At 39.9% G+C, this 25,614-nt stretch overlaps 1 protein-coding gene across 2 annotated transcripts in view; it reads right to left on the reverse strand.

The window, feature by feature from the left end:
- nyap1 (neuronal tyrosine phosphorylated phosphoinositide-3-kinase adaptor 1) overlaps nt 1–25,614 on the reverse strand; it is a 32,736-nt gene that overhangs the window by 3,425 nt on the left and 3,697 nt on the right. Inside the window, exons 2-5 of one of the 2 annotated variants that reach the window (XM_028030605.1) lie at nt 10,746–10,985; nt 3,560–3,927; nt 1,734–3,482; nt 755–997 (exon numbers count right to left, since the gene is read on the reverse strand). In XM_028030605.1, the coding sequence (XP_027886406.1) occupies nt 755–997; nt 1,734–3,482; nt 3,560–3,927; nt 10,746–10,933 (2,548 nt within the window). In that variant the 5' untranslated portion in view covers nt 10,934–10,985. Of the gene's footprint in view, nt 1–754; nt 998–1,733; nt 3,483–3,559; nt 3,928–8,995; nt 9,980–10,745; nt 10,986–25,614 lie in introns of those variants that run through there. The other variant, XM_028030606.1, reaches the window with a different exon arrangement.

Below are 25,614 nucleotides of genomic sequence, written 5' to 3' on the forward strand. Positions count from 1 at the left end.
TTACTTCTTGTACATTATTTAATTTTTAACCCAAGCAAAAGATTTAACCATGAACGTTTAACCAAAAATAGAACATAAACACTTTTACATTTGAAGTGTTCAAAGTAAATTAATTAATTGTGAAATGATAAGAAATGAAGATGCACTTGTGTGATTAATAAATATATTTCCCACAATCTTAGGTGATTCATGTCCCACACAAAGTCCAACAGTAAATTTTAAAGTAACTGAGATAATGTTTCTAAGCATGTTTCATGCAACAACTGAAACAGGAGAGAATAACTACTGTACAGCGTCGTTCAAAAGTATTCATACTCCTTGCAATGTTACAACATTTGAATGCATTCATTTATGATTTCATGATATCAACTAGGACTTGTCAACCAGAAGGAAAACAATAGATGCTTTTCATAACTTTTTATCAGTAGATATTTGAAGAGTGTGTCACATATTAGAATTAAATTATCTTTAGTCTGACACTCTTAAGATATTGTCTGAAAAAGGAAAGAATGCAGCACAATTGCAATCCTTCATGTAAGTGTGGCAGGACGAAAAGCAATTGTTGAAAGAAAGCAAAGAGTTGTTTTTTTTTTAAGTCTGCCCCCAAAAATATGCAGATATTTGATCCTCTAATTTGATCTAGTAATTTTCAAGGGATGCTAATACAACTGCAAGTCACCGCTCATCTATTATCGGGGATTCCTTCTAAACAAAGTACTGTAACTAGAAGATAGAACATATTAGATGTGCTTACCTCCGTTACGACAGGCAGGGAAGGTCTGGCAGGGAAGAGGAAGTCCTCCTCTGGGCAGCGCTCTGAATCCCGGGCTGCAGTCCACACCAGCTAAAGACTCGCAGTGACCCAGAGCCCTGCTGGTGGCGCCACTAAAGTGAACTGGGATGCCTGACTGGCCGCCTCGAGAGCCCAAACCGAGATCCTCCTTGTCCATCCTCAACAGTGCATCAGCACTGCCATTCCAGGCCCGCCCTTCATCCTCTGAGTCAGGGAAAGGAGCATAAGTAAATAAAAATGAAACACATATAGAATCACTGTATTCTTCTTCTATTCTTTTCCAGTAACTTAGAGTGATTGTTCAAAAGATTCTTATAAAGGTTATAAGCAGATAATATGCTGTAGAAGGTAATTGTTGTTTTGTCTTAATTTAGACTAAAACTAGATTAGTTGATTTAGTGTCAGAGGGGCCAAAGCTAAAGTGGACTTCATTCAACTTAAAACATTTAATGTCCCTGTAACAGTTTGTGCAATAATATTTGGGAAGTCTGTAGACATTAAAATATACGTATGTATTGTATTATGTTTTTTTTTTTAAAGAGTCTATTATTTGTACAGGAAATGGCAGTGAGAGTGGGTGTATCACCAATAATCCTCCTGCTTGAAACATGTACTGAGAATGCAGCATGTAACGTGCAGAAAGCAGTGCAACAATTTAGCATAGCATTAAATTAAATTGCTGTGAAACTTTATTTTGTTTCTTTTGATTGTTTTTACAGGATGTTGCTTTATATGAAAACATTTCTTAGAATCGCCATTTTTGAAGATGGAGTTGTTAAAAGATGGTAGAAGTCTTTGGTCTTGGTCTGTCTCAGACCACAAAACTAAGATAATCTGTATTAGCTAAGAGAGTCATCAATAACAAATCTCCTGCATGGTAACTTTGCACAAAACCTCACGTCAAAAATTCAAGCCTTATTGATTCAAATTGATGACTTACTCTCTGCCTCTCTGCTCCCATGGCTAAAGGACAGCTTCCTCTGCATGGGCCAGTAAGAAGCCTCATCCGCAGCTAAGCTGGCGCTGCTGTCCCAAGGCATGAAGCCAACTTTTGACTGCGATGAGGACCCGCTGTTGCTCTTGGACACCCCTTCGCCCAGACCAGTAAGACTCAAAGGCTGTTGTAGAGATGGTGTCTGAGAGCTGGCTCTCAAGCTCTCATAGGCCGGCGGTCTCCGGAAGCCACTGGACGGGTAGGTCCACAGCAGCGGGCTGTCTGAGGAGGGCGGCTTGTATGCTGGCAGACCGTGGGGTGTGTGAGAGCGGAGGTGTGGGCGAGAATGAGGACGCTGGGAAGAGGATAGTGGCGTAGGAGTGGAGCTGGTGCTGCTTTGAGGTGTTTGGCTGCTAGTGGTGGTGATGCTCTCTATCGGTAATGAGTGTGGCCCTCCTTCCCGATCTCTATCTCTATCTCTATCTCTATCTCTGTCTCGGTCTCGTTCTCTGTCCTTATCCCTGTCTCTATCCCTGTCCTTGTCCTTGTCTCTATCTCGCTCCTTGTCCCTGTCTCTACCTCTGTCCCGGTCTTTATCCCGCTCTCCTTTGTCAGACTTTAGGAGGAAGCTCACACTCTTTCCCTCCTTGCCTGTACTTGATGTTTGCGTCTGGACTGTTGCCTGGTTGGATGACTGAGAGCTGCTCTTGGTCGGGGCAGGGGAATCTCCTCTGTCTGGCTTGCGGTAGTGATGATAGTGTGAGGGGCGATGGTGAGGATGGTGGTGATGATGGGAGAAAGGGGAAGTGGATTTGGAGGAGGGAGGTAGTGGTGTGGAGTGACTCCTGGCTCTCAATCCGGGAGCAGGGCCTAATTGGGAGTCTCGGCTGTATTTATCCTGCTGTGATGTGCCACCTGATGATTCCTTGGACCCTGACAGGGAGGTGGAAACATTAGAAGAACCCGAGGAGAAGGTGCTGGCTTGAGCTGTTGCAGTGGATGTTTGAGTTTTAGCAGAGGCGGACGTCTTGTTTTGAACCCCAACCCCGCTGGAGGCAGCTGCAGGCTGAGGAAAGGCAAGCAGTGGGGGCCGGTGCTGCAGGAGATTGGGGAACGGTGCCGGGATCTTTGTGTTGGACTCAGATTCGCATTTACCTCCTTGCAACAGATAAGGAGTTGGAGCTCGTGGAGTGTGGGGACTGGTGGACAAGACCTGTGGAACAGGAGTGGACGATGCAGAGGAAGGCAGCGGAGAAGAATGGGAGATGGACACTGTAGCTTTGGGTTTGGAGTAGGACGGAGAAGAAGATGAAGGGCGAGGGAGAGAAGAAGAACTACTGGAGGACGAGGTGGTGACGTGATAGTGCTTTGAGGCTTTAAGCTTCTCATGCTTCGGCAGGAGATGCCTCTGGGACTCTCTGTCCTCCTGATGCGGATATTTCATCTCCTCGTAGATTGCCTCACTCTGGTCTGAGTCAGAGTCGGGCGTGGTGGCCACGGGAGTGACGGGGTGGGGCGTGGCTGTCTGGCTCTCTCTGGTGAACACTTGGCCCACCATTTCTATATAGACCGGCTCATCCTCTCCATCTCCTGTCTGAATTTGAGAGTCTGCTGCCTGGAAGGGCAAGGGAGTGGCAGAAGGAGGCACACGTGGAGGAAGGGGGTCAAAGGTGAGCTGGGTACTGGGACTCCTTTTGGGTTTCAAAGGAGGCACCTTCTTTGCTCCAATCTCTCCAGAGTCGGACTTCTTCATTGCTGCAAGACATAACAAGTCTTGTTAAAATATGAGCAATTTTCAACAGAGAATGTGTCCAAAACACACTTATGTTTACAATTTTTCTTCTCTGAGTGTTTTCCCTGTGAGTGGGAGCTTGAAGAGGGTGGCGGGGTCTCAGGAGGTCCTCTGCTGTCAGCGGACGAGGAGCTCAGGCGGGTACTCGGATGGCGTTTGGGTTTGGCCGGGGGGCAGCGACCGCCGTGCTGCGACTGGGTGTCAGAGTAATCTCCGTTCTCGAGGCTCGTATCCCCCGCACCAACAGCGTGGCAGGACTGCGAGCGGGGCGCCATGGCCGAGGCACAGGTGTGAGGGGACAGGTCCTGGGAGGCCGGCATGGTCATGAAGCCCATCCGGAAGTGCCGTCGGAATGAAGCCAAGTCCCGAACTTTTCCCACGGTAGCCGACGGATCGTTCTGAGTGGAGCTACAGAATAGGGTATGGAGGATAACAAAAAAAAAAAAGAAACTGAATCAAGGGAAAATCAAAGTTAAGTAAAAAACATGTTTTTTTCATTTGTACTGACTTGTCTCTTATGTTGCTCTCTCTCTCTCATTGCTCTTCAAAAATTCTCTTTACATTGGAAAAAATGCCCACAGGGGTTTCTCTGCAAAAGGAAAGCTGTGCCTCTCAAATGCTTTTCCTTTTGATTGAACTCAAAACACACCAAGTTACAAATTCGATTCCCTTGTCTAAAGTAATTTGGAAATGTACACTACTCTTAGAACCCACCTGTTTTTTTACATGTTTACGTCCAGAACACAGACCTGTCGCCTGAGCAGAGGATCTCCCGAATCATTTCATCTGTTACCGTGGTAACAGCCGTGATTCTTGCATTTGATACTTCAGTCTTTGAAACAATCAATGTCAGACAGCCATAAATAAAGCAGACTGTAGATTTATTTATTTGTCTGCTGTAGTAAAGCAATAATCGGACCTTTAATAAGTTGACATACATATTACCACTTGCTTACAATAAGGTTTTCAGTTTGGATTTTGGTTTAGAAAAAGCAAAACAGACTAAAATAAAACACAAAATGATTATGGATAGAGAGGAGGGATTTCAGATTAGCTTGTCAGGTCAGTGGTTCAAACTGTGAAAGCAAAACTGTGAGGATTGGTGCCCCGCTGAGCTAACCAAAGGTTTATAAATGTGTTCTGACAAGCTTCTGCTTGCTTCTTTGCTTCATAAACTGCCACTACTGTTGAGTATTGTGCTGTTCAGAGGGGGTGTTACACTGCTTCACCCCTCATCAGCATGAGACAAGTCCCTGTGGTCATTATCGACAGGGTTACTGTGAATATTCAGGGCTCGAGAGAGTGAGAGCCTTTCTGTTTTTTGGAGTTGCTCACATACAATGCTTTGCAGAAGGGTTAACAACCATGAAGGTTTTTCACATTTTGTCTTGCTGCAACCTCAAACTTTAATGTGTTTTATTGGCATTTTAAGTGATAGAAAAACACAAAAAGGTACACAAGTAGGAAGTGGAAACCAATTTTATTTTTTCACAGAGAAGAAATCTTAAAAAATGTTAAAAAATGACACCTCTAAAGAAAATCCTGTGTGATCAATGCCTTGGAAGAAACCTACTTATTAAGTAGACTCCACCAGTGTGGAGTTTAATCCAGCGGTCCTATGAAGGCGTCAGAGGTTTCTTCGAGAACATTGGAAAACAAACACTATCAAGAAGATTAAATAACATGGCAGTTGAGGAGAAGCTTAAAGCAAATATTGGTCATGAAGCAATATTCCAGATTCTGATCATCTCATGTTAAAATGGGCCACTTAAAAACTACCAAGGCACGATCATTCACCTAAAGTAACAACAGAAACACCAAGTGTCCCATAATTTACTCTGGAGGAGCCGCATAAATCCACAGCTCAATTCAATTCAGTTTACTTATATAATGCCAGTTCATGACAAATCACCTTACAAAAAAATTTCATTACAATCCAATCATACATTCCAGTTGACCACAGCTATCGAACAGAGCAGTCAAGTTCAGTTTGTTATTCAAACTGGTTTATAAGGTTTTCTATCAACTCACTGACTTGCAGCAATCCCTCTTACTGAGAATGCATCCAGCGACAGTAGAGAGAAAATTCTCCCTTTTAACAGGAAGAAACCTCCACCTGCTGTGACCGATGGAAAACTTTGCTAATAGAATAATAACTATTAGCTGCTCATTCCAGAAATATAGCTCTAATGTCTTTTATGCATTTTTTTGTTGGGAGAAAAACGCTGAAAAAAATCTACTTTGCAGTTTGTCGGGAAAACGGCAAACGCGTGAAAAAAAAGTTGCTCTGCTAAAATGAGACCAGGGTTTGTGAGGTGAAAAACTAACACTGAAAATCACCTTGTAAACAACGCCCACACAGTGAGCCAGAGTGGTGCCATCGTCATGCTGTGGGGAAGCTTTTCTGCAGTAGAGACAGGAAATCTGGTCCAAATTAACAGAAATGTGGACAGTGCTAAATAATATCCTGCAAACGTGGGGCAAGGGTTAAGCTTCAGAGCTACACTGTAATTGTTTCCATCAAATCAAATTCGTGCGTTGGAGTGGTCCAAAGAGCACAACTAATTTCAAGAAAGAATCTTTTGAAAGACTTGAAAATTGTATTTCAGAGATACAGACTGAGCTAGAGCTAATTTGCAAAGAAGAATGTGGAACACTTTCAATCTCTCGATGGCTAGTGCAGGTAACCCAAAACACTTGGTTCTACAACCAAAAAACATGCATTATTTTTACATTTCTAACTACTTTATATAAAATTACACATTTTAAGAAAGAGAAGACATATAGTGCCCTCACAGGACCAGAGTGCCGGGCAATGGGAGCTTACTGTTGGTATTAAACTTCATGAGCATCAACAGAAGGAGCGTTGAGGCTGCTCATCTCCAAGGGAATACACCGGCTCTTATCTTCCCCTCCTGTGGGAGACAGTTTGTGCATATGCATGCGTTCTAATATGTGTGCTGAAGCGCCAGAGTTCATTTGCATCTCTTCAAGAATGTTTGTGCCCTTGAATGCCTGTGGAGATGTTCTAGTGACTCCTTGCAATCGACATAGATACTCAAAGGCCAAATTTAGCTCAGGACAGAGGCTGAGCATCTGCCTTCTCGCTGCTTGAAGAGCTCTTTTTTTTTTCCTCCTCCCCTTGTTTCTTTTAATGGCAGGAGCTTCAAAACAAGACCAAAGGGCGGCTCTTCAAAGAGTTTCAGGGCTCATGCCTTTTTATTTGCCCTCCTTTTATTGCGGCATAATTTGCTGTAGCTAAGGTAGAGATAAATCAGAAGATCAATAGCTTCCTCATATGTGTTTTTCAATAATAAAATAAAAGCCAGAAGGCAAGAAGAATAAACTGACGTACATACTGAAAACAGAGATTGGGATTGGAGGGCTTTTCACATGGCTCTTTATCTTAATCATACTCCAACTGGAAATATCTTCTTGACAATGAATTGGATTGTTTGGAGGAACATAGTGGTGATCTTTGGTTACTGTGGTCTGACTGTTATGTGGAAACCAGTTTGAAAACAAGACTAGAACAGATAAATCAAAACCAATAAAAGAGACGTTTTAATAAAGTCCAAATATCTAACAGGAAACTCAAGAACCTTGGATTTGGAAACAAACACAACTCCCTCAAACTTCTCCACGCTGTTTCATCTTGATTGTGCAAACGTCATTGTGTTTTTATGTGACTGGTTGCACTTGATTTTATCTATTTAATTATCAGTAATTTCTAGCCTCACATCTACTAAATAAACTTTGTGCTGAGCTTCTAAATTCCTCCTTGCTATACAAGTACAGTTGCATCATTTTGATGGTTCCATTTTTATCTTTGTTGAGCTTTTTACTGTGTTTACTTTTAGTGGTATTAGTTGTGTGTTACTAGCTTAGCGAGTTTGTTGAATAAACTATCTAGCTGTAAGGTTGAATTATTTTGTTAATAAACTTCTATATAAAAGAGAAGTTGTCTGCATTTATACACACAGCGGTAGCATCTTGCTGCTTATGACTTCCTCTATTATTTTAATGTATGACCAATAACTGAGACTGAACTACTTGGCTTCCTCAACTTTGTAATATTGATCTAAATTACTAGTTTTATTAATAATTGGCCCTAAAAAATAATTACAGTTTTTCACAGACCAGAAACTAGATCCTTACTAACACAACAGTTTAGTGTTTTTTGGTGTCGCTTTTTAAAGTTGTGCTACACAATGCTGAATTGCATGCTCAGTTAATCATATAGCATACTTCATGTGTTCTTGTAGATATTTTTAGTACAAATACATGTACTTTATTAAACTCATAATTGTTCATCTTCGGAACAAAGAGAAACATGAACTTTAAAAACAAAACATTTTATCGTTGTTGTAGAAAATCAGTCAGAGAAATAATCTATTATTCGCCCTAATGTCCCAAAACATTTGTTGTTTTTTCTGCCATTCTGTTTTTTAAAAATTCTGTGCAGATAAAAATATTAAGACTACTAGAGTTCAGTTCTGTAGAGTTACATTGCATGGAGGAAATGTGGAAAGTCAAACCAGCCACAAGTTGAACACTCCTGTCCTAGTCAAAGCATATGACCTCTACTGTCAACATGAAACAATTACAGTTTAAAACTCTTTCACTGAAAGATGTAGTATACTGAATGCTACCTTTTCTTTTGAGTGAAAAATACAGACTTTGCAGAGTTTTCTGATGATATTAATTCCAGTTTAAATGATTCAGCCTGTAGCTGCTAAGTTCCCATTTCTAATTTACTTTTCTGGGTCAAAGTTTAAGTGTGTTTAAGCAGTTAAATCTAAAAAAAAATTTAAAAAAGGAAACGGTTTCCGGTCAAATTGCGACAGTTTCATTGACTCCTGTGTAAAGCTGAGGGTGAACAGTGACATCAAGTCTGCAGCTGTCCTCATTCTGTTAGGCCTTACTGACACAGTGCACGATGCCTTTATGGGTTTTACTCTATTTCCATCCCCGTTCTTTGTTGCTGCTGTGGTTGTTTTATTTACAGTAAAACTTTCACCCTCTGTTTCCTCTTGCACTGCTGGAGTAGCGTTTACCAGCATGTGACCCTCAGCTGAAGACACATCCGGAAGCAACAAAAAGCAAAAAATAAACTTTCTCATTCATGAATGAGTAACCACAAAGAGAGTCATTTATTGAAGTTACCAAAGAGGATACAATTCTGTCACTTCAAACATCAAACTTGCTTCACAAATGTTATTTTATTTACTGATTTGTTCTGGTCATATGGCTAAGTGTTTTTTAAGGATATTTTATATGTATGTTGTCTGCTTAGAATCCTTTAAAGTGAAGAGACATTTGCTACTCTTGGTCATATTTCTGTGCTGGGATTAATAAAGCTTTGGCTGATAGCAAGGTTTTCTCCCACCAGTCGTCACAACTGGGAATAGTCTGTCTGCCTGTATTAGCGGCATAAGAAATCGACTCTATTTTTAAAACCCATACTGAAACTCACCTTTTTACCATCCTGCAGCTCTCTGCCGTATAATGTGATTTCTCTCCGGAGGCCCTAAGGATGTCAGACTTTGCACTGTCCTCGTCTCTCCTTCAGGATGTTGCCTTTCTCCATCCACGCCTCCTGCATCTGTTATTCCCACTTTCTGTCCCTGTGGCTTCACATCCCACAATCATTCATCGCGTCCCAATCGTCCCACTCGCTGCCCTGTTCCTCAGCTGATTCCGATCCGACCACAACGCTGATCTCTGCTGCTGACATGTGGACTTCTACCTCCCCGTTCGGGGTCACAAACCACTCGATGGGACTTCTTCTTCATTCCCCTCCACAAACAAGCCGTGAACACAGAGTGCGCTCTGCTGAGCTGTAGGTGACTCACATTTGAACGTCACGTCTCTCCTCTGACGCGCAGATAAACAAGATACACTCATTCGCTGCGATGCATTCGCTGTTCAACACAATACTGTCATGTGAGTGTGATGACAGAGTGTTAACACCCTCTGCAGGACGCTAGACTTCACTTGTTTGTGTTTGTGTCAGGGCATTTGCTGGCGTGTTATCAGCTAACGTCTGACTCAATAAAACCAAAGGTAGAAGAGTGAAACTTTAAGCCCTCTTAATTCTGATATTGAACAAAAGCTTGCCATTGATAAAGCGGCAAGTCATTTCTTGCCTAGATGAACAAAAGTGACCTAAAGATACCCTGAGCCACGCTCTTTAAAGGGTCGGTTGTGTCAGAATATACTAATAAAACCAATTAAACTGTTCCTTGTTTTTGTTTTAGTGTTTGTTTGTTTTTTTGCTATCAGAATTGTAGATTTTGTGGTGCCAATTTAGAAATGTTTATAAGGAATTTTTGTGATATTTTTGCTGTGTGATGTCAAATGTGACCTTTTATATCATATCAATTGTGGATTATAATTTGACATCCAGTAAGGCTGAAGCAGCAGTCACTCAAATTCAATGTTTTTGACCAATTTTGAGAAAATTTGGATTATAAATCAAAAAAGAAATGTGGAGATTGGTTGATTTTGTGTGAATTTTGCAGATTTGTAAAAAACTGGAAGGACTTATTGATGTAATTTGGAGTCTAGAGGGCCACATAAGAAGCTACGGTGGGCCAGATTTGGCCCCCGGGCCTTGAGTTTGACACGGGTGGTCTAGAGGATCATGTCAAAACTTCTTGCAGGCCAGATTTAGCTGCAGGCCTTGAGTTTGACACATGTGTCCTAAGCTTATAGCTACAAAATCTTTCAATGTTTTATTTTATAGTGATTTTATGAAACAGACCAACACAAAAAAAGCATATAACTGTAAAGCAAAAGGAAAATGATACATGATCTTACAACCACCTCCCTCCTTTACTCTGCTTCTGCTAAATACACTCAGCAGAATACTTTGAAGTGTGTGGCTGTATGACAGAATTTGTAAAAATTTAAAGGGATATTAATGTTTTTGTTAAAACAGCAATTTCATATCTACTTATATAATAGAGCTTTTCATTGGTTTGGACTCCGTTCTATCTCATCTCGAACTATACACAGTATTTCTCACCTTGCGGTACACTTTTAACTTCTGCGTGAACTAAGGTGTAAATTCACATGAAACCTCTTTGACTTTATGAACTGCACTTGGAATAAGGATTTTAAAATTAACCTCTTTCACTCTCACTAAGAGGTTTAAGTTTCCTCCAAGCGGAGCCTTGCTGTAATCCCGAACATGCGGCGCTCCTGTGCGCTCAGCCACTCACCTTTTCTTACTTCCCTCTTGCTCTTTCTGCCTCCAGTCCAAGCGACTCTTACGATACAGCAGGTTCATGTCGCTGCAGGATCGCTCCTCCTCGCAGCCTATCACAGTGCAGTGTAGCCGCTTGCTTCGCCTCTCTATGTCACGCAAGAAATGTTCGACTGCCACATTCTGGGCAGAGCCAGAGCTCATGGTACAGGAGAAGACTCTGGAGGAGCAGATGTATGCCAAAGGCGGCTCCCCTCTAAAAGAGAAGGAAACAAGAACAATGTGTATGAGCATGAATCATCGAAAGAACTTCGTCTAGTAGCTTCTCAGGCTGATTGAAGCCGACAAGACTGACAGCTGTTACACACAGTGTGTGGAAACAACAAATGAAACCCAAGTGAAACCAAATAATTAGCAGCACGTGAAGAGAGGCAGTTCATTACAATGCTTATTGGGTTATATTAAACCATCCTGTCCATTACTGCAACTGACAGCCGTCACAGCGGGGAGACAGCGATGCATGCATGATGAAAGTTGCTGTTTTGTTTACCCTGACTACAAGTGTATTTATACTTTCATTATCCAGTTATGAATATTTCAGTAAGCAGGGTAACTCAGCTGCAGAGCAGCTTTGGCTGCAGGCCCTGTGATGGCCTATCTAAGCTCGCCTGCTAAGCAGACAGTAATGTGGTTTGTCATATGTAGCGCACGCACAGCTTCCCATTCACGTTAACCCTATGAGAAAACAGGCTTGTTGTGGGGCAGATATTTGAGAGTCCAACAGTGTATTCATGTCAGAGGATGTGAGTTTGCAGCGCAGTTGGTGAAGAAAGGAACAGCTGTCAGCTGATGCAGCATGATGCCAGTGTTTTTCCATCAGAAACAGAGTTCACATGTGTCTTAGTGGAGAACGCCGAGGTGTTTTCGCTGGTTCCACTCGAGCTGTGCAGAATCTTTTGACAAGTCAATCTGAATATGTTACCGGATGTGGAAGCTTGTGTGATTAGAAGATTTAGTGATGCAAAAAAGTTTTTTTTTTTCCTCACGCAGACAGATAAAACTTTTACTGAACATTTGAAACTCTCCATTTGAGAAACTGAAAATAAAAGTTTGTAAGCTGCAGAGCTACAAAAAAAAGATACTTTTTTCAAATCCTTTCATATCATAGCAACTACAAAGTATACTTTAGGGATTATATGCGGCAAGATACACTCTGTGATGTAAAATTGTGGAGTTGAAGAAAAATTGTACATGGTTTTCAGATTTTTTTTTTTGTAATAAAAATCTGAAAAGTGTGGCATACATTGATGCTGTCCTGAGTCAACCCTTGATGCTGTTGTAGCTGCAATGTCCATTCAGTACTTTGCAAAATAGCTCAAAATCAGTCAGACTGGACGGATGAATTTTAAAATCTTGTCACAGATTATCTAATAAATGTAGGTCTTTACTTTGACTAGGCCATTTAACAATGCAATAAAATATTTCACATCTGTTTTAAACTTTCGCACAGGCTTACTCTGACCTGTCTCCATTACTCATTATTGTTGAGGGCTTTGTGGACCATCTGTAATTATACCAATTTAAATTACACACAGCCAAAAACAATTTACCAGCTAGGTGTTTTTTTTAAGAGAGTTGGCTGTGCTAAATGGTATTTTTCATATCAGAGTAAAGGGGGTGAACACGGATTTCTTTAAGCAATTTTTTTTTTTTTTTTTTACATTTTTGTAAAAATAATTTAAAGATTCTTCTTGCTATGGCTTTATTTTAAACTTGTCTGTTATAAAGTTATAAAATCAGTGTGTGAATGTTTTTGCAAGGCACTCTGTGCTAAACCAGTGGCTGAATTATAACATCATGCTCCTTTGAGGATATATTTAAACAACATTTAGAGACCGTAAAACTTAAATGACAACCCTCTTGATTCTGTAGATCATCACGACCGTTTAACTTATATTAACCATTACTATGCCATCTTAAAAACACATAAACTGTCAACCGTGACTTTCCATAAAGACAGAAGCTAAACAGTGCAAGCATCAGGCATCGTCGACGGGGCCAGGCAGAGTGCTGATCTGTGTGTGATTTTTTTTGTCGTGGCCACAGTGTGTCATCCAGTGTGACAGCGTTGCTTCTGCTATTCCTGTATCCCACAGCCCTGACCACAACCTCGACCACTGCTGCTTCCATGCTTGCTGACTCAATGTTAATTAGGTTAGAGAGCAGCGACTGGAGGTGGGGCTTTCGCTAAGTGTGGCTTTGATTTTGGTTTCTGGGATCTGGCAGCTGAGCCGACAGGCCCACAATTGTTGCATTATGCACTGGGGGGGATTGGTTTACAATTAACCAGTCAGACGGAACATGCAACACTCCATATTCCTTATTAGACATGTCCGTATTAAGACAAACCTCCAAAATACAGGCTGCGCTTCATGAAACAACTGAACTCGGAGCATTTAGCAAGTGGTTTCAGGGGCATCTGCAGGGTCAGGAGTCGCATGAATTCCTTGTTAGGACCAGAAGGCAGATGGAGTCATGATTCACGCAATTCAATCTGCATGCAATGCTGCATTCTACTCATTCATGAACATAAGCAAATGCATACACATACCTACTACGCCCCACAAGCCCCCTCACATGCCAAACACACACATCTACATGTGGTGTGAAGCAACAACAGCAGATCCACTGCATCTGATTCAAATGTTAGTTCATGTTAACAGAGAAAACAGAGAACAAAATATCAAGAGTGCCTTGTAAAAATACTTATTTAACTCGTCACGCCACTATAATCTGAAAAGTGTGGCACAGCTTTATCCCTGACATGTCTGTTGTGCTCCTTGGTCTTCAAGATGTTTTGTGTTTGCTTCGTTTTCAGCACAGTTTTAATTATGATCAGATTTCTCAATAATCAAAATTCAGAGGGAAATTGGGCAAAATACATTTAATTTAAGGGCATCAGATTATAGGGGAATTCATATGAATCACATTTCAGTTTGTGTGGAAAAAAACAGCAACAAAAAACATGTATTGCTTCCATTTCACAATTATCCATGACTTTGTGAAGTTTGCATTCACAACTGGACACGATTTGTGGAGAAATGTAGCACTTTTGACCGGAGGTTCATTTTCTATGTTGAGAAAAGCGTCAGGAGGCAGAGAATATGTTCATGCAGTTATGATATTAGCCTTCTTCTTTCACTAGTAATGAACTTAACACTTTGGTAAGGTTTTGTGGTGCGGACCTCTGCCCTCCAGCAGTCATCACAGCTGTAGGTCCAAGTAGAGCTGCAGCACCAAGCTGTGAGTGGCACAGTAACACCACTGTGCAGACGGACACATCATAGCACCATCCTGACCTTGAATAGGTCACACCACATTCAAAATAACCACTTATTTCCACTGGGCTGCATTGTGTATTTGTGGAAATTGAACTTTAAATGGCGCAATTAAAATGAGACTTTCCCTATTCACACAGCAGTTGGCTTTAAAGGGCTAGCAAACAGCACAGGACATATTGTACCAGGAGCGACAAGCTTCTCAAAGAGTCAGCTGGGTTCGCATTTTGTCGTTGCTTACATTATTAATTATTGCAATTTAAATTTGGAAATTATTAAGTGATAAAAAGCTGCAGTGAGCGTAAAAACAATTTTTAAAAAATCAAACATATATGGCAGCGCTTATTTAGCCGTGCTCAAATATCACAACAGTTCATGTAAAGCGATTTCCAGCAATTCAACCTGTCAGTCAAAAGTGTAGTTTGTCATAAAGTGAGAAAAAAACAAGGAGAAAATAGCGCTAAACACTGAGGAGAAGAATGAGACAGCCAGAGAGCAGGGGATACTGAGGCAGTGCCACAGCGACGGGAGGGGCGTTTGGTAAAAAAAAAAAAAATTAAAAATGGGGGAAGCCGACAAACGGAGAGCAAGAATAAGATTAATATACTCTGGTGAAAACCGTGTCACATCCAGACTGACTCCGAGGCGTACCTGAGTCGGAGACTAATAAAACAGAGGGAGCCATGAGGAAGAGAGGATAAAGAAATACTGAAAGGCAGTCAGACTGAGAATGGGGGTAGGGAGGTGAAACCAACCCGCTCACATTGTGTGTGGTCTCCTAGCAACACTCGCATTTCTTCCTCCGCCGCTGAATGTGCGACGCAGGACGTCAGGCTCGCCGTGCGGCTCGATACCTGGGTGAAACTTTGCAGGAGCGTCAGTCGCACCGCGTCCTCCATCATCGATGGCGTGCGCAACTCTGGAGTGATGAAAGTATCTGCGTTCATCAGCCGCAGTGATGCAAACAGCGATGACGCTCCGACCTTCACACGGCATATAGGTTTTAAACATGCAGAAATATCTCAGCAATAGATGGTTATAAAAATGTTTCTTAGCGCCTTGATCCATCTGAAATCTGGATTACTGGAAAGTCAACGTGATTCCCCTGACCTCACCTCAGCTCTATATTTATAAAGATATGAAGGATTACCAACTATTCAGTAACTTTTAGTCACTGGAACGAGAGTCCTGATGTGAAGTGCTTATTGATTGTGGATTTAAAAAGGAAGAAATGAAGACATAAGTCCTGTCACATCTATGAAAATGCTCTTTGTCTATGATGCCTCCCTCTTTTCAAATTAATTAACAGCAATAATTTGGGTTATTTAGCTTGACATTAGAGAAAAATGGGGGTTTATTTTTTTTAAAGACAGATTTTCATCAAAATATGTATTTATAGGTGGCAATTTCAAACTAAATTCTTAATTAGCAAGGTAATATTTAGCTGGCTAACTCAATATTTGTAAACTAAATATTGAGTTAGCAAGTTAAATAGTTTAAAGAAGTGAATATTTAGTTTGAAACTGTGACATTTATAAGTGATTAATAACATTGTAAAAATATGACCGAAAACATTTTTTCCTCCACATTTTTTTCTGACAACTGACACTACCTTAGAGTACATGCTATTTGTTCTTGATATTACCAGAAACCACTACAACTTATACGAATCATTTTAGTCAAAATTCACTCTTTCAGCAGTGAGCAGTCTTCTGCTGGCCAGACAGCACACAGGCTTCTTAAACCTGCACTGAGTCATACTATGCTGACTTTAAAGTTCATTATTGTGTAGCAGTACCAACGTTGATCTCTTTTATTAGGAATAAAGTCACACATATGGTAACTTAGGAGTTACTATCTACCGGTTCAGATGGTGCTCTCAAAGGGAATACATATTTTGCTCCTTTTTGCAACAAAAAAATTGCTTGCTAGACAAACAGGGAATACCAGCTTTTTTTATGCCTTTATGCCTTGTAGCAACCACACCCTCCTTGAGTGCTGGTTTGGATGTCACAGGATCCACTGACTTAGGGGAGACTGGGATCACCTGAGTCTATTCATGCCAGCATTCACAAAAATAAGAGTTTAATTACTTTTGCTATGACTTGGTGTTCTGCCTCCCTTCAGTTTGTTATGGTTTCTAGCCAGCCCTGACAGCCTTGTCGCAAAAACTGCGAGGATTTCCCACACTTTGTCTGGCTGTATATCTTGCTGTTTTGACTTTATGTTCCGGAGATTTGGCTCATATGCAGAAGCAGGGAAGAAAGAAAAGAAGGTTCTCATCAAAGGAAACCAATTCAATGCCAATCAAACTATGCAGTTTAGTTTTGGCCAACGGGGAATTTGAGAGAAACACAAAAATCTCACCTCCACTTGGGGATGCATCCTTCTAGTTGCTGAGGAGAGTTTACTCACCAAAAAAACTAACCTAACAAACCACTAGTTATATGGTGACACAAGTTTATTTTGCTTTTTGCAAGTACATAAAAGTTTGCAAAATATTAATGGGCAGATTTCTCACGCTTTCTGTTTACAGCAGCTAAACTTGCAATGAGAAATTGTTGTTCTTAACATTTGGTCAGTGGGATAATTTATGCTGCATCAAATTTACCAAAACAGTTTTGTCCACTAATTCTATCCAGCCCCACCTATGCTTAAAAAAATATTCCTTAGATATAATATAAGGGCAATATCATCATCACCAAGTGAATTTGTTTCATTTTATATGTGATGAATGAGTTGAGAAGCTATTTCTGTTTAAAAAATAAATTTAAAAAAACCCCCGAAATGACTTGTGTTTTGTTTAACAACATGAAACAAAAGGAAGCCCCAAAGACATTCGCTCACATATACATGTATTTAGATTTTCCTCCCTCAGCGTTGTACAAATTGAGTGCTCTCTAAATTTTTCACGAACCGCGACCAGAAATATCCTCCAAAAAGCTTTCCCTAATCGTGCTTGGCCCCGTGTGACCAGGATAAAGACTTAAAAACTCTCTGAAATGCTCAGTATTTGTCGCACGCATGCACATATTACTTCCACCGTGTATGTGCATAAGTCAACACCTGTACCGAGTGTGGATCATGAATAGTGTATAACATGGAGAGTTGCAGGAAGCTGCTATAAAAAAAAAAAAAAAATCTAACGAGTTCTTGAAATGAAAGAGATGAATGTGTAATCTCTGTCTCTGGTCAAAAGAGACAGGCGTGTCAGTGACCTCCCAATCTCCATTTCCCACCTTGGCTTGCTCTCACCTCTGTCCCCTTCTGCTGGGATCTGCAGCAACCAAGGTGACCTACTGCACTTAGCATATATGAGCTCAGAGCAGCTTAAAGATGTCGAACCTCTTCTTCTTATTCTGCCGTTCATCATATAAGAGAAAAGAAGCAGGCTTGCGAATGACATGCGAGCAGAAAACAGTAAAAGGAGTAAACCCAGAACAATAAAGCTGGAAAAAGAAACATGTTCAGCGTGTGAGCAGCGTCCGCTCTGTCTCTGGACAACAACAACGACCAACATTTCCAGACGAAAGAGTAAAAAAACATAACCGAGATGTCACGTGATACACAAAACCATGGTCCATCTTTGTGTTTGTTGGGTGTTTTTTCCATCTGCTAGCTGAAACCCAGACACAGCAGCATCGTATATGGCGCTGCAGGGAAAAGAGCGAGGCTGAAAAACTCCTTAATGCTCACGTTTGTGCATGAGGAGAAAAGCTCCTCTCTGCAGCTGCACACGCTTCACTGAGCCAGCATCCTTCTCCTGACCAAGATCGGATTTTTTCTTTTTGGGGGTGGGGGTGTGGGGGGGTGAACAACCCTTCAGTGCTTCCTGTTTCTCTTTGTCCAGTTTCAGGTTTTACTTTAAAGATTAACATTTACCTTTACAATGCCATGAAAAAGGTCTCCTTCTGTTTTTGCTGGTCTGTAAAACTTACTAGCTGACTGAACAAATTTTAATGAAGCAAAGATTACCTGAATAGATTTAAAATGCAGCTTTCAAATAAGGATTTCATTTATTAACAGGGAAAAAAAGCTAAACAAACCTGGCCTGATGTGAAAAAGTAATTGTCTCATAAACCAAATAACTGATTTTACTACAACAACACTCAAACGTAGTTGTTGTAAATCACTGTGGAAAATTTTTGACCTGGTCTTCTTTACAGAACTTTGTAATTCAGCCACTTTGGAGACTTTTACAGCAATAATAGCCCATTTAAGGTCTTATCATGAGTTAGGTCAGGACTTTGACTAGACCTTGTGCTTTGGATAATTGTCCTGTTGAAAAACCGAAGTGGATTTCAGCGTTGTCGAAAATTGATGGCTCGATATTCTCTTTGATGATATTCTAGTGGACAGCAGGATTTGTACCTCCACTGTTTTCAGCAACAGGGAGTCCCACATCATCACTCTACCACCTCTGTGTTTCTACACACACACACACCCCTACATATATATATATATATACAAAGTCTGTTAGTTTTATGCAAGTCCGCAGTATTTTTTGCCAAATGTCTTGCAGATCATTGAGTTCTGTGCCTAGCAACTCTCACATTGATACAATTTTAGTCAATCACTCTTTTTTATCGTCAAATTATGAACACTGATCTTAACCAAGGAAAGTGACGTCTGCACTAATTTAGATGTTGCTCTTTGTTCTGTTAAGTTATTTCTTGATTCTGCAGGTCAGGCAGTAATTTCATCAGGGTGTGAGCTGTGGAAGTGAATTCAGCTTTCTAAATAGAAAATTATATCATAAATTCACAAGTGGCAATTAAATTTTCACACAGGCTCAGACTGGTTTGGAATGCTTCTTCCTCTTATAATTGAATTTTATTATTTAAGAAGTACATTTTGTGCCCATTTGTTTCACTGTCCTCTAATTTTAAAGTTGTTTGATGATCTGTAATATTAAAAGTGTGACAAAAAAGCAAAAACTGAACAAATCCGTGAGTTTTTTTCTATAACATTATAAATCTTTAATTAAAGCAACCCATGCAGAAACAACTCCTTATGAACCAACATGATGTAAAGATTTTTTTTATACATCTATAAGAAGCCTAACGCTCTATATCCTGTAGCACCAGGCTGTCCCTGCCACAACATGACAAACCTCATAAACTATTCAGCAACAATTAGGCAAAGTCCAATAGCCCAAAGCGAAACAGGAATCGGATGAACATCACAGTGCACTTTACATACGATTTGCCTCACAGCTGTTCTTTATGGGCTTGACTCACATCTTCCCAGAGATGATGGCACAAGCAAAACAAAACATAACAAGCCTTAGAAAGCTTTATTTGAGGGGGAATAATCAGCTGTCAGTGTTTGAAAAGGATAAAATACACAGGAAAAACCAGCAAGGCGCTATTTTGTTGACCTAAAGGAAATTAGACGTAACAAAAATCTAATGTTTTTAAGTCTGTTGAATGATTGTTCTTAGTGGATAACCCTGACACGTAACAAATTAATAAGTAAATAAATAAATTAGCTTTTTTTAAATATACAATCAACCAATATAACCACACTTATCTGGGTTTCAGTCTATGGGTTTGGTTGAAATAATCAAATGTGCAGTTACTGGTTCTCACTTTAACTGGGTTAGTCAAGCTCAAAAGCTGATCGATTTTCTAGAGTTAATCATATTTATTAAGCCGTTTGAGTTTGATCATCATTTTTTCATTAATTCAGCGCAACAAGCACACTCTACCCACCAATTTATTAAGTACATCCATCCAATCGCTTGTAAAAACAGAGTGAATCAGACAATCACATGGCATGAACTCACCTCATTTCTGCTCAGTTTTATGCCCCCTTGTCGAATGGCTTTTCTTTTAACTGGCTGGTGATGTCACAGCAGCGTTGGTGTGATTAGCAAAGCCAGGTAGGCCACGAGTGGTCGTTCAACGTTTGAATCAACCTCCTCCTTTCAGCTCAAAAATCCCCCGCTAAGCGGGTCACAGCGTAGGCTGTCTAGGATAAGCAAACGCATACCCACACACCACTCTCCCACCTCATTCTTTTCTTTCTCCTGGTCCGGTTATTTCAGCCCAACACTATTCACCAGCATTTTAGTAGTAGATTATAAGTGGCTCACTTTAAATTTAAAGACGGGACCGTGCAGAACGTGAAATGAAAGCGTGACTATGGGACAAAGTCACCAGACTCACTACAGCGTCACTTGAAGTGCCTTTCACACCGCTCGAACTTTTTCAAATTTTGTCATGCTACAGAAAACCCATTATGCGATAGTCCAACACAAGATAACGCAAAAAGCAGGAAATGATTTTCTTTTTTTTTTTTTTTTTACAACCAAACGTCTGAAAAATGTGATTGTGTTTGTAGGATCACCTTTCACTGCGACCAGAGATACGCATCGCTGGGGATATGACACAACCAGGCAGACGGACATTTTTTTCTCTTTCTTTTTGAGAACCAAGACAAGCTCAACCACACTGGATAGACGGCATATAAACATCAATTTTCAGCTCTTGCCACAGATTCTCACTTAGATTTATTTTGGGCCATTCCAATACGTACATCAATATAGTTTGAAATAAAGATTTTTATTGCAGCTCTGGCTGCATCCTTAGGGTTGTTTTCTCACTGAAAAGTGATTGTTGTTTTTGCACACCCTAACAGACTCTCCCCCACAGCATGATACTGCCAACACCATGCTTCACAGTGGGGATGGTATTTTAAAGTTTTTGATCCTTCCATTTCATGTGTATATGCTGAATATATGTGATTTTGCAATAAATGCCAATAAAACAGACTGAGGTTTGAACTGCAGTCTGGAAAATATGGCAAGTTTAAATTAGTGTAAATACTTTACATTGCATTGTGTGTCTTCTGCTGTTTGGACTGCCTTGTAAAAGCTTTTAAAGTATCAGACAAGTTAATGTCAATCATCTGCTTTATTGGCTCTACATGAGTGACTGAGAGGTTCTCAGCCCAGGGCCTCAATCGGGCAATTTGTTTTTTTGTCATTAGATTGTTCAGGCAACTGACAGAAATTTTAAAAAAGGGGCAAATGTCAGGTGATCACAGATTACAGACATTAAAGTACCCAAAGGTGTCAGTGTTTAGCTAATTTTACTATAATTGTGGGATTGGACACCTGGCAGACAAAAAATGTGACTGAATTGTCATCAGACGCATGAATCCATGTGATCTTCAACGGTGAGACAACTTCTGTGCAATGTCTTCTTCTAAAAACACATTTGTCTTGTGAACAGGCTGTTGTACGAGAGTGAAACGTCTCTGTGTTATTTGCAATGTATTGCTGGTAAAAAACAAAACAAAAAAAACAACAACATTAAGAGACTTCTCGAATCTGTCTCTGATGAATGAGGCAAAAAGACCATAAGAAGTCCGGCTTGCAGTTGGCCAAAATCATGCGCTTAATGTCACAGCTACAAGTTTAGATAAAAACATGCGCCACCTCATGCTGGTCTGTCACGAAAAAATACCCCAAAATCCACTGACGTTTGTGGTAAAAAAGTGAAAGAGCTATAAATACCTTTTGAAGGCCCAGCAACTCCTGTAGGGTCTGTGAAATTTGAAATCTAAAACATTCTTGTTTTCAGAATCAAGTGGAGAGTTTATTTCGCTGACAGGTAGCCAAGCATGTGGGATACATTTCAGTGTGAGGCACGATTGCTCTGACATTTACAAAGCATGCTGAAGATATACTACAGTTCAGATTTGCATTTCTTTAAGTTGCTGCGTGCCGGCGCCTCCTTCACAGACTGCTCCTGTTGTGTTGAGTTCTTTCGCTGCTTCACTCTGACCTTTAGCAAACTAGCAGACAATAAATTACGTCTATAAGAGATTTCTGAGCGCCTTCTGCTCCCCATCAGTTTCAGATACGTTTTAATATAGTGACATCTTAGTGGAGGAAGGATCGGGCAACATATTCTTCACTGTTTGTAGCATCTGCCAGCCACCAGGAAGAAGTTTCCACCTCTTCTAAGTTTTCTGAAAAACATTCAAGGTCTTCTGAAGGTCTTAGCATAAATGTAGAACATTAATGAGAGCAACCACATTAACACACTAAGCTGGGCCAAGCAGTTTGCATTTCTAAGCAAGTACATTAAAATTATACAAGTACTTTAGGGCTAAAAGCTTAGTTTAGATATACAAAAAAAATAAAATAATAATTGCTGTACCTTATCTTATTGAATACTCCTGTAAAAACAGCAAACACAAAGTAGTTAAAATGGCTTCAGACTGGGCTCTCAGTGCCAACAAGAGGGGAAGAGCTGCTGGTGCCCAACTTTATTTATTTTGCATAGTACCATGCAAATGACTTTGAAAGGTTTAATGAGAGGAAAACAGAGGGAAATGAACAAAGATGAGTTGCCTCAAGGAAACCATTACCACACATCATTACCCTTGACTACACTCTGCAGTGAAAACTGGATACCATAAGACGCTTACTATCCAGAAAGAAGGGCCTTTAAAAGGAGCATTTAATTTGAAATCCCATTGGTTAATTTGTCCGCATGCATCCCAGTCATCTTCAGCTCAGACGTAGAGCAGACATGTATGAGCTTTTAAAAGCCGGAGCACTCTGGGAGAAAAAAAAAGAAAAACATTCAATAATGTGACTGCAGAGGGAGCTCCCAGATGAAGCAAAAGAAGTAAGTGGCTATTTGTAAAGCTAAACGAAGCCCCTTCATCCTCATCCTCATTTTGTGCAGGAGACCTCTGCACAAAATGCCATGCTTTTTTTTTCATCCATCAGATCATGCATCCAGTGCATCAGAAACAACACAACAAAAATTATGTTGCATACGTCATATGTATATTAAAGTAATACTAGAAGCTATGGCAACACTTTATTTGAGTGTTGCCATTATTTGGGGTGTGAATAAGACTGACATAAACATGAAAGAGTCTTTATGACTGTTTATGACTGTTGACATGAAGTGTCATTTGGTGTTTAACGACACTTTTAATGCAAAGTTGACCATTTTGATGGACTTAATACAAGTTTTAAAGCAACTTTGTATTAAAAGTGTCATTATTTACCAAATGACACTTCATGACAAGTCATAAACATTCATAAAGACTCTTTCATGTTCACAACATGTGTTACGCCATGTTTATAATCATGTCATGTCAGTCTTATGCACACACCGTCAAATAAACTATTTGTTTGTTCTTGTAGAAAGAAAGAAAGAAAATTGTTGTGGTTTTGAAACAGTCTCCATGTTTTTATCGCGCATGCAAGTCAGAGTTTTGTGTTAGGGAGCGCAGGTACAAAGCGAAGAGCCAGTGAAGACAGCAGACAAATGAGGAAAGTATCTACAGATGTCTGAGGCAGCATTTGTAACCAGGACATGGCTGGTTAAATGGCGTGCCCTTTAATCAAGGCACCATCAGGAAGAACCTTTACCTTTACACCTATTTATAATGAGCGGTGTGACCGATGTGAGACACTGAAAAGGTAGCAGTAGTAATCTACAAAATGCAGTCTTACAGAGAACTTGATTAAAACTGGGGCTGTTATACTAGTGAATATCACTGACATAAAAAAAACTGTATTTGCTTCAAGATAAGCTGATAGAACACATTAAAATTAATATTAAATATGAATAATTTTTTGGCTCAGCACTAGGAAACATCGTCATTAAAAACATAAAGGCATGCATATTAAACACATCCACACTATTCTATTTGTTTTACCATTAGCAACTGGACATCATCAATAATGCATTTTCCTTTCATTATTTACTCTTTGATGAGTACGAAATAGAAATAAATTGTTTGTTACTTTAAACACAACATTGAATATTCCTGGTTGAGGAACTTGTAGCTGTCAGTTCAGATTCATCCTCTATTATTAGGCTTATTAGGTAATTCTCCATTTTGCTCTTTTGTACCCCAATTTTGTACCTTTTTGTTGCCATTTTATTCCTACTTCTAATCTTTTCTTTGTATCAACAAAACATTTCATGTCAGTGTACCTAAACATCCATTTATTTCTTCTTTCTGTTGTGTTTTATGACAAATTAATGTCAAATGATCATAAGAGGCCACATATTTCATGTATTGGATTTCTGAAGACTTTCTATTTCAACTTAGATGTCACTACATATGTAACTCAAGCTGGTTTCCAAAATGTCTTTGAGTCACATAACCACATTTTACATTCTAAAGTAAACTATTAATAGATTCCAGGGCATTCTACTTTAAATAATTGGTTGCAAATGAGGGTTGAAAATGACGCAAAATATAATCCAGATCAGTGTTAAAACTAATCGTCCAATCATGAACTGCTTCTTTGTTTTTAGCCTGGGAAAGTTGTGTTAGGAGCCACAAAAACTGCAAAACTAGAAAATGAAACAGCTGCAAAATGACCGGAGCCCAATTCTTTAGAACCTAGAATATTATTGAGAACAGACCAATAACTGTTTATTAAGCTCTCTAACAGAAAAGGAGAAAATCAACCTTTCTACCTTTCTTATGTTTAAAAATGCAAGGTTTAGTTAGATTAACAAAACAATTCATGTATAAAGATGTAAACAGGTGGGTTAAAAGTAAAAAGCCCGATTCCATTTCCAAACTATATAATGTCCTTATAGAGAGCAGGCTGCAAAAATAGCTTAAAATGACACATAAAAAGAAATTACAAAACTTACTAATCAGGTTCTCATGTTTTATCTTCAAATAATTGTTTGACCTTCATTTACTTGCACTGACAAGGTTGGGATAAAAAGTTCAGTTTCACAAGTTTCCACTAGCAATGATTAAAAGAGAAAGATCCCATTTTAAAAACGGGTTAACTTAAACATCAAATCAGTTAATCAAGTCTTCTCTCGCTTCTCAATCTGTACAGCATGTTGGTGAAAGCGAAGCCAAACGTGTTGGTGAGATTTACTACAACAATTTCTGGGCATATAAATATTCACAAATCATTTCAAATAAATCACATCGGATGTGAAAACGTTTAAATATAGGTCGTTTTAGAATCACAACAAAAGAAGAATGAAGTCTCCTAAAAAGAAAAAATACAATGTAGACTATAGCCAGTGGATCCTGACTGCAGCTGTCTTCTTTTTAAAGTGCACCAATGGTCAACAGGAGATATGTGCCTTAGTATTACTAACCTAATGCCCTGCTGCTGCTCAAATTCCAAGGGCACAGTCTGTTTGGGTGTTTTAGGAAATCCACAGGAAAAAAAAAGAGAAGAAATCCTCTAATGCTCACCAGGCATGGCTATCCTGGGCTTAAAATGTCTGCATCATCCCCGTCCTCCCGTCCAATCAGAGCGCTCTCGTTTTTTCCAAACAGTAATCATCATGCTTCTTTTCAAATTAAAAAGGATCCACTGCAATCACAAGAACTGAATAATAAAGACAATTTGCAGATCTGCTCCAACCTGCCCGTTCACTCTCACCCAGTCTGCGTTATCTGCTCTTTTCAGCGGACCGAAGGGGTTTAAACAAAAACACAAAATCGACTGAAATGCAAACTCAGAGCTGCTGTTCTCAGATTTAATCAAATCTCCGGAGTGAATTTTAGGATCACCAGGTGAGC

This window comes from Xiphophorus couchianus, chromosome 11 (genome assembly GCF_001444195.1).
Source record: "Xiphophorus couchianus chromosome 11, X_couchianus-1.0, whole genome shotgun sequence".
Lineage (NCBI taxonomy): Eukaryota > Metazoa > Chordata > Actinopteri > Cyprinodontiformes > Poeciliidae > Xiphophorus > Xiphophorus couchianus.